Below are 12,140 nucleotides of genomic sequence, written 5' to 3'. Positions count from 1 at the left end.
GTTTAGAAGAGGTAAGTACAGATCCTGAACCTTCTTTGTTGAGTTTTGAAGGTTTTATGAAGTTTGTATGGGTAGTATGCATGATTAGGTTTAGGTGAGGTTTTTAGTGGTTTTTGGTGTTCAAGCATGGTTAAGTGTTATGTGCTATGTTTGTTTGGGGTTTTAGGATCGTTTGAGACCCCTTTGTGCATATCTATGTGTATGTGTTAGTTGGGAGTAGTTGTTATGCATGTTGTAGGTTTTTGGGCAACGTTTGCATGAAACAGAGCAAGGTTCTGTCCCCTGGACAAAACCAGGTTCGGCCGCCGAAAGAAGGTTCGGCCGCCGAACATGCTTGGAGACAGTTTCGGCTGCCAAAGCTTGCCCCCGAAAGCTAAGCTTTCGGTTTAGAAAGGGACTTTCGGCCGCCGAAAGAGGGAGTTCGGCCGCCGAAAGTATGTGAGTTTCGTCTCTGGACGAGACCTTCGGCCGCCGAAGGTGCCGCCGAACATGCATGAGTTTCGTCTCTGGAGAGGGGTTTCGGCCGCCGAACCTGCCGCCGAAAGTGCCCTGTCCAGCCTTCTTTTGCATGTTTTCTGTGAATGTTCTAGGATGGTTTAGAAGGGTTTTGGGGAGTTTCGTAGACATGTTCTTGAGTGAGTTTGGTCCCTCATTTGAGTCCACCTGTGTAGGTACGGACCAGAGGAATCAGAGAGGTCAGCAGTGAGTCCAGTTTCAGAACCTGCAGAGTCAGTTCAGAGTCAACCCGAGGTGAGTGGAACTGAACTTAGTATTTTCATATGAGAAACAAGTATTTTATCATGCTTCATGCATCATGAATATGCTATAGGGTGAGTGCATTAGTGTACACGACTATGCTGCATTGCATTTCTTCTTGATTCTATGACTGTATGGACATAGTACGGATTCAATAGCCCTCAGAGGAAAGACCTGGAACAGCCTTACGGGGACCAGGCATCAAGACCTGGAACAGCCCTATGGGGACCAGGCATACAGGCACAAAGACCTGGAACAGCCCTACGGGGACCAGGCATATGGTATAGAGGGAGTGTTGATCCGTCCATGCTGAGATGTGATTACTTGTGATGTGATACATTGCATGAGAGCATGTTTTATCACCTGTTCTTTATTACTGTTCTACTCACTGGGCTATAGTAGCTCATCCCTCTCCCCTAACTCCAGTTGTGCAGGTTCAGAAGTCAGAGGGAAGTTAGCAGGGTACAGGAAGAGTATATAGTTTGTAATAGTTAGTCAGTGTGGACATGTAAATGTAAAGAGATAATGTATGTGTACAGTGTATAGAATGGTGCTTGATTATAAGAGTTGTAATCCCTTTTTGTGTTTTCACATGATCAGTTTATGTTTATATATTGTTGTATCTTGATGAGAAAACCAGGCTTAACATTATGAGTTTTATCCGCCTAGAGCAATGAGGAGCTCTAGTAGGGATTGGTAGAGAACAGAGATAGTGCATGCACAGGTTAAGCCTTGGAATGAAGAAAAGTTTTATGTTTTTTACAGAAAATATATGATCATGTATGGGATGTCACAGGTTCACAGTTAGGATAGCAGGCTTACTACGGGTCCCGGCGACCTTAAGTCGATCTGGATCCTAGTGCCGGTGGCAGTTCGGTTTCCGGGCTGTTACACGGATAGTCTCTCAAACTCAATCCTAAGAAAGCTGAGAAATGAGACAGGACCAAGTACTGTCATTTTCATAAAGACTACAGACATACAACAAAAGAGTTCCGACATCTTAAAGACGAGATTGAGAGGTTAATAAGAAACGACACACTTCGAAAATTCAGAAAGAGTAGAAGAAATAGGAGACCCAAGCACGAGGTAACAATTTTCAAAATCACCTCTGACAGTGAGCCTGTGGGGGTTAGTCATTCATTTGCAGGAGGACCGAGAGCTAATAGGGGCAACGATAAGGAAAATATCACATATGTCAATTTCTTAAGTCAAATTCTGAGTCTTGAAAATGATCAAGTTAGACAACTGAGCCTTTTATTTTACCCTTAGAAAATATTTACGATTGATGATAATTTTATAAAACTAGGATGCATTCTTCAAGCTTCTTTGATAGAAAAGCCAGAATCGTTGGATGGACGAAAGCATGGAGATAAGAATATAGGCTATAAGGCAATTGCCAGGCCATTCGGGCATGGGTCTCACATTATAATTTAGGCATTGGTCCGCGAAAATAAATTCATAAAATGACCACGAGTCCATCTGGGTATGAATCCCGCATATAATCCAAGCATGGATCCCGCATTATAATCTGGGTATTGGTCTGCGAAAACAAATTCATAAAACGGCCATGAGGTCATTCGGGCATAGGTCCTGTATATAATTCGAACATGGGTCCCGCATTATAATCTATGTGTTGGTCAGCGGAAATAAATTCATAAAACGTCCACGAGGCCATCTGGACATAGGTCCCACATTATAATCTAGGTGTTGGTCCGCGAAAATAAATTCATAAAATGTCACAAGGCCATCTGGACAAGGGTTCTACATATAATCCAAGCATAGGTCCTGCATTATAACCAGAGCGTTAGCCCACAGAAATAAATTAAGCAAAAAAGCCACAAGGCAATCTAGGCATGGATCCAGCACGACAAGGCATTTGATGCCAATCTACAAGGTGGGAAAATGCTAGGCCGCAAGGCAGAAAAACGCCAAGTTGACCTATTAGGTGTTAGTCCTGCTTCTTAAAAAGTTTTTAAGGCAGTTGATTCCAGGCTGCAAGGCGGACGCCAGGCTGACCTATCGGGTGTAAGTCCCACTTCACAAAAAGATTCTAAGGTATTTGATGTCAAGCTGCAAAGCGGATATACGCTAGGCTGACCTAACGGGTGTTAGTCCCGCTTCTCAAAAAAATTCTAAGGCATTTGATGCTTAGCTGTAAGGCGAGTATACGCTATGCTAACCTACCAACTATTAGTCCCGCTTCTCAAAAAGTTTCTAAGATATTGAATGTCAGGCCGCATAGCGGGAAAATGCTAGGCTGACCTACCATGTGTTAGTCACGCTTTTCAAAAAGTTTCTAAGGCAGTTGATGTTAGGCTGCAAGGCGGGTACACGCCAGGCCGACCTATCAGGTATTAGTTCCACTTCATAAAAATATTTTAAAGCATTTGATGCCAAGCTGCAAGGCGGGTGTACGCTAGGCAGACCTACCGGGTGTTAGTCCCGCTTCTTAAAAGGTTTCTAAGGCAGTTGATGTCAGGCCTCAAGGTGAGTACACGCTAGGTCGACCTGCTGGGTGTTAGTCCCATTCTCAAAAGGTTTCTAAGGGATGTTAGGCCACAAGGCAGGTATATGCTAGGCTGACCTACCGAGTATTAGTCATACTTCACAAAAAAATTCTAAAGTATTTGATGCCAGACCGCAAGGTGGGTATACGCTAGGCCGACCTACTGGGTATTAGTCCCGCTTCTTAAAAAGTTTATAAGACAGTTGATGCCAGGCCTCAAGGTGGGTACACGCTAGGCTGACCTGTCGGTTGTTAGTCCCACTTCACAAAAAGATTCTAAGGTATTTGGTGCTAGGCTGCAAGGCAGGTACACGCCAGGCTGACCTACCGGTTGTTAATCCCACTTCATAAAAAGATTCTAAGATATTTGATGCCAGGCTGCAAGGTGAATATACGCTAGGCCGACCTACCGAATGTTAGTCCTAATTCTAGAAAAGTTTCTAAGGCAATTGATGCCAGGCCGCAAGGAGGGAAAACACTAGGATGCAAGGTGGGAAAACGCGAGGCCGACCTATCAGGTGTTAGTCCCACTTCATAAAAAGATTCTAAGGCATTTGATGTCACGCTACAAGACAAGTATATGCCAGGCTGACCTACCGAGTATTGGTCCCACTTCATGAGAAGATTCTAAGGTATTTCATGCCAAGCTGCAAGGCAGATATACGCCAGGTCAAAAGACCGGATGTTAGCCCTTCTCATAGGAAGCTTGCAAAGGAATTTAATGCCAGAAAGCTCGTCAGGACTAGAAAATGCATGTAAAGGCTAGAAAATGCCAGAAAGCTCGTAAGGGTTAGAAAAATGCCTAAAAGCTTAACAATGCTCGAAAAGGCCAAGGAGCTCGTAAGAGCTAGAAAAATGTCCGGAAGCTTGCAAGGGCTAGAAAAATGCCTGGAAGCTCGCAAAGACATTTGATGCTTGAAACCTTGTTAAGGCTAGAGAAAATCCGAAGGCACATCAAGGCTAGGATCAAGGCTAGAAAATGCCTGTAAGGGCTAAAAAAGGCTAGAAAAATACCCGAAAGCTCGCAAAGGCATTTGACGCCAAAAAACTCATCAGGGCTAAAGAAAACCCGGAAGCATTCTAAGGCTGGAAAATACTCGAAAGTTCATCCAAGCTGGAAAAGGCTAAGGAACTCGTCAGGACTAGAAAAATACACGAAAGTCTGCCAAGATTGTAAAATGCCAAAAAGCCCGTCAGGACTGTAAAAAACCAAGAAGCTTGCAAGGGCTGGAAAATGCCCAGAAACTCGTCTGGTATTATTGTATCACTCAGATCAATTTTTGCCAAGACAAGATCTTAAACTTGATTGGTCAACAGAGCAAGCAAAAAGAAAGCAAAGACATCATGTGCTCAGCCCAGACAAACAAGCCATATGACTTAGATCATGAATACAACTATCACTTTCGAATCTAAAGAATCGAAGACCAGCAGGGGACCTCTGATGCTACATGTGACTTGCCAAAATAGGCAGTGAACTGTCACTATAAGATTGGGTCACGTAGCAAGGATTTGATAAACAAATACGCAGTTCCATCTGTAGAAAGGAAGGTCCGGACGACCAAGGTGCCCGAATCTAAAAGAAAATGAGACCCGGATGCTTTATGATAGGTCGGCCTCAGGTCGAACAATATTCACTCTCATAACTTCAGGGGCAGGGCTTTACAAGGAAGTTACCATTAACAACTACAATTTAGCAAATCCCCTTCATGCCTTTGATCATGAGATTCTCGATCAATTAACCGGTAAAAATCTTTTACCAATAAGCCGGACACATTATTTTTGAATTATCAGAAAATACTATATTTATACCCACTTTCTTATAGTGTAAAATAAGAACGATCATAAAAATAAAGGTACGCTATTTTTGAACATTATTCAAGTTCTAAACAATTTATTACGTTTTTTTTATCTTTCAGTATACTAACTTGAGCGTCGAAATGGTTATATGGATACCCACCACCACTTTATTTTTCTTTTTTATAAGTGTAGCCAATCACAGCACAGCTCCCGTTTAGTCACATCATCAATCTAATATGCTTCTGCAACATTATATATATATATATATATATATTAATTATTTTAATGATATTATAATTCAATTATATATTTTTAATAATATATTTTATATCTCATATAATTATAATATAATATTATAATTTAGATTATCATAATTATGTGATTCTATTTAAAAAATTTAAATATTAATTTTATAATCATTAAATAATATATATAATTGAAAACCACAAATAAGCAAATATATAAATAAAATAGTTATTTGTGAATTATTTGAAATTTAAATTAATAAAAGTTTAGTTTATTGTGTGCATACGTGCACATTCTATCATTGATTATTTTTTATATTTAATATTATTTAACTATTTTTATAAATTAAATTATTTATATAATTTACATATAATTTTCTCTGTTTTAAGAATGTGATTTAAATAATTAATTATTAAAGTTTTCCAAAAATATAACTTAAATAATTTAATTAATAGAAAATTTTAATAACTAATTATTTAAATTATATTTTAATAATTAATTAAAATATATAATTAATTATAATTTATTTTATCTAAATAAATTATATATATGTATTTACGTGTGTATATATTTATTATTTGAGAAATAAATATATTAATTGTATTATAGTTAATTATATGAGTGAATTACATATTAATAATATAATATATTTTTATATATTAATAACACTTGTATTTTTCAATTAAAATTATATAATTAATAATTATATAAAAAATAATATAATATTCCTACTCAGAATTGTATATAATATATAATATTAATGTATTATCTTTTAAATGTAAGCATTATTATTTCATTATTAGTTATTTATTATTTTAAAATAAATGTAAGGATATTATAATTTTATTTAAAAAATTAAAATTAAAATTAAAATTAAAATTAAAATTAAAACTAAAATTAAAATTAAAGTTAAAGTTAAAAAATCAAAATAAAAGTCAGCACTCACAAATTGTATTGAAATTGTTTAGAAGCATATTGGAATCATACTAAATTTTAGTTTCAAATATAGTTTCTATAAATTAAAGGAGTAAAGATTTAATTTCAATTTAATTCTTAACAAGAACCTTTTATTATCAATTTATCAATCCGAAAGACTAAACAGTGATAAATAAGAAATAAAAAAAATAATAGCAAAAGTATAAAAACAAAAATATAAAGAATGCAAAAGACTTGAGGATAAAATTATTTATTTTTAAATGGAGAAAAATAAGGTAAAAATTGTCAAATTTGCCATTTATACTATATTATAATTTTTTTTATTATTTAATTTAAATTTAAAATTTTTTTTGAAAACAAATTCAAATAAGATCGAATAAATTAAAAAGGGTGAAATTTACAATAATTTTTAAAAGTAATGATTTTATTTAATTTTTTAATAATAAAATAAAAAAATTTAAATCAAAAAATAAAATTTAATATATTTAAACCGGCGGAATAATTTAGTAACAAATTTAACTTTTAATAGAAAAATAAATAGGCCGAATTGAGTGTGTTAAAAAATAATTTTTAAAAGATTAATTTGATTTTTTTTTTTTCCTGATATTTGATAATTCTCCTCGTCTCTAGCTAATGGCAATTCCAGAGCTGAACCAAATGGGGCTATATCTCTAATAGCCCTATAAATCAGACAACCATAACCTGCTTAGGCCCATAACAACCATAATGGTAAGCGGCAAAGTAGAAAAACCCTCAAAGAGGAAGAGCTCTCTGAAAAACCCTAAACCCCATCCCAAATTTAAGAAGAAGAAGAAGAACCAGCCGCCCAAGGCCGACAAGAATGAGAGCAAGACAAAGAGCAGCAGTGACATCAATGAGGTAACACCGGCTTCTGCTTCTGCTTCTGCTTCAGAGCTGCGCAGTTTCTTTATAAATGAATTTCAATCCGCCAATGGCCTTCAGCTCTCGTCTATCGAGCTCGAATCAATTAAAGGTACTCTCTTCATTTCATGTTATTGTAGTTTGTTAATGGTAAAAGAATTAATAATGGGTTTATAAATGAAGAGCATCAATGTGTCCTCTTGAATGATATCTGGGTTTATTTAGAATCCTTCTGCTCCTTCTTTTGTTAATGGCACCCAGTTTCCTGTTTGTTTTATGAAAAATATACAGAGACCAGCTTTCTGGAGTTATCTCAGGAACTGGGTCAAGATGTCCAGGCCTTGGGGAAACAAATGAAGGCGGCTTTTGGGTCCTCATATAAAGAAGTTCTGTGTGAAGGGCAGCTTGTGGAAGGGAAAATCGATCCGGGTAGTCCTGCTGTTCTTATTGTTAGTACATCTGCTTTGAGAGCTATTGAACTGCTAAGGTCTAGTAGCTTTTCCTTGTTTTTTGAAAATATGTGTTAAGACTCAATCTTTGTGATTCTGACATTCATATGCATTTGAACATTGTTGTTGAAATGTAGAACTTCTTTTTCTTCATATTCTGTGACCATTTAATATAAGTGATTCTGATTCTCCAGAGGCGTGCGCACGTTGACTAGAGAATGCCATGCTGTGAAGCTATTCTCTAAGCATATGAAGGTTGAGGAACAGGTAATTTGTTGGTCTTTCCTCGTTTAGTTTTTTCTTTTCTTTTTTTTTTTTTTTCTGGCGGACATGCTTCGTACAGAAGAGCCTTCTCTTCTATTTTGCTCCTTTTTTCAATATTTTTTTAAATAAGGCTTTTTTACATCTAAGTGTATTCTTCATGTAATATTATGTTAAACAGTGACATTTTTGGGATTATTTGTGTTCATATATCTGTTAAATTTAAGTCCTGTGGGTTGATCTTTCTGCTTCCAATTGGGAAATGATGTAAGTTACCACAAGTTATCAAAGGCATAACCTATGCTGAATGTGTTTATTTGCACGTCAGTCTGATCCCAATTATTGCTGATTAAGATTTTACTTTGGTTTTATGATATAACTCAGTTTAGTTAAGTTAGTAATTTATGCATTGAGATAGCTTCACTCACTCGTATTGGATTTTCTTCTTTTTTTCTTTTTTAATTTTTTGGTGGTTGGGAGATGATGATAAAATTTAAACAAATCACCAGAGGCATCTGCTCTGCTGACAATCTATTTTGCACGTCAGTCTGATCCCATTTTTTTTTTTTAATATTTTGGTGACCTCATTTACTCTCCTTCACCGGATATGAGATGGCTGTTTTGTTTTGTTTTGTTTTGTTTTTGGTGGTTGGGAGATGATGAGAAAATTCAGACACATCATCTGAGGCATCAGCTCTGCTGAGAACCTATTTTGCACGTCAGTCTGATCCCAAATTTTTTAATGTTTTGGTGACCTCATTTAGTCTCCTTCATTGGCTATGAGATGGCTATATTTTTTTCTTTTTTTTTTTTTTGGAGGGGGGGGGGGTTGGTGGTTGGGAGATGATGAGAAAATTCAAATAAATCATCAGAGGCATCAGCTCTGCTGAGAATCATTTTGCACGTCAGTCTGATCCCAAAAACTTGTACCATTTTATTCTTATATTATATATTGCAACATTCTTAAGTTAAAATTAAGGATGCAGCAAATATCAATTCTTTCTTTGTGCTTCAGTGATCAAAATCTGTGTTCTAGCAGGATGCTTGTCAATGGAAGTTTCCTTTTGCTTTGTTGCCTTTACTGTAGAAGATGTGATTAAAAGTATGACCTGCAGGCTGAATGCAAAATATTCTTATTTCCAGAGTCCAGACTCTTAACCTTTTATGTTTTCGGTGTTACGTGACCACCTGCTTCTTTCTATCAGGTCATTTAAGTTTATTTTCAATTTAACCCTCTATGGTTGATGGTTGATGCAGGTGGCCTTATTGAAGGACCGTGTAAATCTTGCTAGTGGTACACCAAGCAGGTAGACATCATTGTTTTCATGAATTAATATAATAATAATAGGGAAGATTGCAAAAAAATAAAACTCAAATTTTTGCTCTTTGACACTTGGAGGCCTGTGGTTCAATTTTTTTTTAACAATTGGTACTTTGAGCGTTACTCAGTTAGCAATTTAGGAATGATTGCTATGATGCCACTAGGCTGACATGGCATTTTACATTCAATAAAATAAAATTCTTCTCATTGAAAATGCTTATTCAATTTTTTTAAATATTTTTTCATTTTTCATGTCATATATGAGACCTAAGATTAAAAATATTATTTGATTGGACTTGCCTTGTTTGCAAGGCCATATTGCGATGTTAACAGCATTATAACATTTGTCCATAAAGGATCAATATACTAAATCTTGGGTATCATTTTGTCAAAAATCGAATCACAATCCCCAGAGAGACCCCAGTGTCAAAATGGTACTTTGAGCTTTTACTCTGCTAGCACTTCAAGGGAGGTTACTCTAATGCTATTCGCTAAATTGATATGGTGGTTTACAATCAATAAAGCAAAATTTCTTTTTCACTAAAATTTGTTGGTTCAAATTTTTTGTTTTTGATTTTTATAGTATTTATTTTGTTAGAATCATGGCATATCAGCAAAACTAACAGTGTTAAAGTATTTGTCCTTGATGCATTAATGAAGTAAAACTCAAGTTGCCTTTCTGTCAAAAGTTAAATCACACGCACGGAAGTGTTGAAACGTGAAATCTCACTATACTTCCTTTTCTTTTTCAATATTCCAACTAGTCAACGCATGCATGTCTTTTAACCTTTATATTTAGTTCACCTTTTTCAATCTAGTTTGATATGATTTCTTGGTTTCTTTTCATTACAATTTCAAGGGTGAAGAAGTTAATTGACATCGAGGCACTAGGGCTTTCCCGGCTATCAGTGATTGTTCTTGATATCCATACAGATATGAAGGGCTATTCATTGTTGACACTTCCACAAGTCAGGTATCATTATGAGTTTAGTGATAGCTGGTTTATTATGATCCTGTTTCTTCTTTTTGAGTTGTTCTATACAGACTTGGTTAAATATTTCAGGAATGAGTTTGAATGAGAAAAAGAAAAAGAAAGGGGATTTTTTCCAGTCACTTTATGATAATTCAATTTGAACGACTCCTAATTCTTTTGAAGAATAAATAAAATTCCTTCCATTTTTCTGTTTGTTACTGCAAAATGATCACATTCCTCTCTTGCTTTTCTATTCTCTCCTGTCTAATTCATGTGAAACTGAAAGACTGTTATCTGATAGAAATTCATTTAAATTTGGCAGAGATGAGTTCTGGGACTTGTATAAGAACTACCTCCACCAACCACTCTTACGAGGTGATCTTAGAATCTGTCTCTTTGGTCCATTACCAAATGGCAATGTGGTGAGGGGTAAAAGGAAGAAAGTTCCTGATGAATAGAATTACATAATTTTCTTTTTAAGTTTGTAATTTTGAGATGTTTTATGGATGTAGCACCTGATCTTTCATATATTTTTTAAGAAATCCTGAAAAACAAGTTCGGCTTGATGCATGATTGTTATCTATGTACATTATTGGTTGTGAGCTAGCTTAAGTGACATGCATGACCAGCAGTATGAAAGGTATCATCATAATCTGATGAACTGTATCTAAATTGGATTTTGAGAATGAAACAATTAGTGTACATATGGGATTTAAACCTACAATAGAATTCCAGTAAAATAAAGTTATGGTTTATATAATATTTTAATTTTCTTACTGCTTTTTAATATAATAAATAGTGTTTATTATATTTATTATCACTATTATATGATTTTTGATATTCTACTATTTTTAATATATTATTATTAATATTATAATAAAAATTTTATTATATTTTTATTATTAAAACATTTTATTATATTTTTTATTTTAATAATAAATAAAATATTAAAAATATATTTATAAAAATTAAATAAATATCATATAAAAAGATATATAAAAAATATTTAGACAATAAAAGAAATATTTTTATCCAACAATTCAATAACAAAAGACTATAAAAAGTTCACTATATTATTTATTTATTTGACAAATTTATAAAATTATAACTAATATAATTTAATGACAAATGCTCTATGTAAATAATTATATAGGATAAATATATACCGATTAAAATTATTATAAAAAAGTATTCGTAATAAAAATATAAAATAAAAAAATTAATAGAGTATAAAATATTATCAAATTAAAATTTTATATCATTCAAAAGTTAATAAATATAAATAATTAAAGTATAATAAAAAGTAACAATATCATTTTAATATTTTAAATTAAGTGTTACAAATATTAAATAACTAAATTATTAAAACTAAATTACTAAAATTTATCATATTAATAATTATAATAATTCTTCTCTTCACTTTCAATAAAAATATAATTTTCATTATCCATTCTATATAAAACCTATCAATACAATCTCTATTTTATATATTTCTTCATTCAGCTCTTTCTCTTTCATTTTTAGATAGATCGTGACTTGAAACTTTTCTCTTTTATTATTTTCTTAATATGTGTAATTCTTCATTTTAAGCTCAACCTTCAATTCATGCTCTAAATCCTAGATGTGGCTGCTAATCCATACCTCCTGATAATTTTTGCAATCAATCTCAAAGTTGTTGCTTCAGGAGAGTTGGAGATTTTGAGTGTGGTTCCATAATAGCAAGGCATATTGACATCTCTTAAGTATCGGCGATATCCTTCAATATGATTCCTCCATGCAGAAGTGATACCGTCTCTGAATTTAGCATGGCTTGCCAATCTTTTTTAAAAATTAAAGTGTATTTTGCTTTCTGAAAAAAGATATGAAAGGATAAACTTATGGTCTGAACCGAGATCCTCAAGTTGATGCACAATAGCGTACACACTCTATCTAGTCTTTGTTGAATGTTAGCATGCCCATTTCTTAAAGGAAAAATTATTATTTAATTGTATGGTATAAGAAAAATTATTTTAA

General features: G+C 34.0%; 1 protein-coding gene and 4 non-coding genes across 5 annotated transcripts; all 5 read left to right on the top strand.

Moving 5' to 3' along the window:
• Nucleotides 1–6,936: 6,936 nt before the first annotated feature.
• LOC122725063 (protein CMS1) lies at nucleotides 6,937–10,697 on the top strand. Its single transcript, XM_043961541.1, has 6 exons — nucleotides 6,937–7,235; nucleotides 7,415–7,610; nucleotides 7,767–7,839; nucleotides 9,091–9,140; nucleotides 10,014–10,127; nucleotides 10,450–10,697. Exons 1-6 carry the CDS (start codon nucleotides 6,968–6,970, stop codon nucleotides 10,583–10,585), a joined length of 837 nt encoding a protein of 278 aa, XP_043817476.1. The 5' UTR covers nucleotides 6,937–6,967; the 3' UTR covers nucleotides 10,586–10,697.
• On the top strand, nucleotides 8,088–8,173 carry LOC122725225. The gene has a single exon (XR_006352695.1). It is a non-coding gene; the product is annotated as a small nucleolar RNA Z122 (small nucleolar RNA).
• On the top strand, nucleotides 8,306–8,392 carry LOC122725227. Its single transcript, XR_006352697.1, has one exon. It is a non-coding gene; the product is annotated as a small nucleolar RNA Z122 (small nucleolar RNA).
• LOC122725229 lies at nucleotides 8,482–8,568 on the top strand. The gene has a single exon (XR_006352699.1). It is a non-coding gene; the product is annotated as a small nucleolar RNA Z122 (small nucleolar RNA).
• On the top strand, nucleotides 8,669–8,754 carry LOC122725228. The gene has a single exon (XR_006352698.1). It is a non-coding gene; the product is annotated as a small nucleolar RNA Z122 (small nucleolar RNA).
• Nucleotides 10,698–12,140: the final 1,443 nt, after the last annotated feature.

The sequence above is a fragment of the Manihot esculenta genome, chromosome 11, assembly GCF_001659605.2.
Source record: "Manihot esculenta cultivar AM560-2 chromosome 11, M.esculenta_v8, whole genome shotgun sequence".
Taxonomy (NCBI): Eukaryota; Viridiplantae; Streptophyta; class Magnoliopsida; order Malpighiales; family Euphorbiaceae; genus Manihot; species Manihot esculenta.
Note: the sequence above shows the minus strand (reverse complement) of the source record. Positions and strands in the feature narration are given on the sequence as shown.

Coding starts and splice junctions, on each gene's coding strand:
- LOC122725063 (XM_043961541.1), top strand. CDS start 6,968: ATGGTAAGCGGCAAAGTAGAAAAACCCTCAAAGAGGAAGAGCTCTCTG. Junction 7,236..7,414: donor CGAGCTCGAATCAATTAAAG/GTACTCTCTTCA, acceptor AAAAATATACAG/AGACCAGCTTTCTGGAGTTA. Junction 10,128..10,449: donor TTGACACTTCCACAAGTCAG/GTATCATTATGA, acceptor TAAATTTGGCAG/AGATGAGTTCTGGGACTTGT.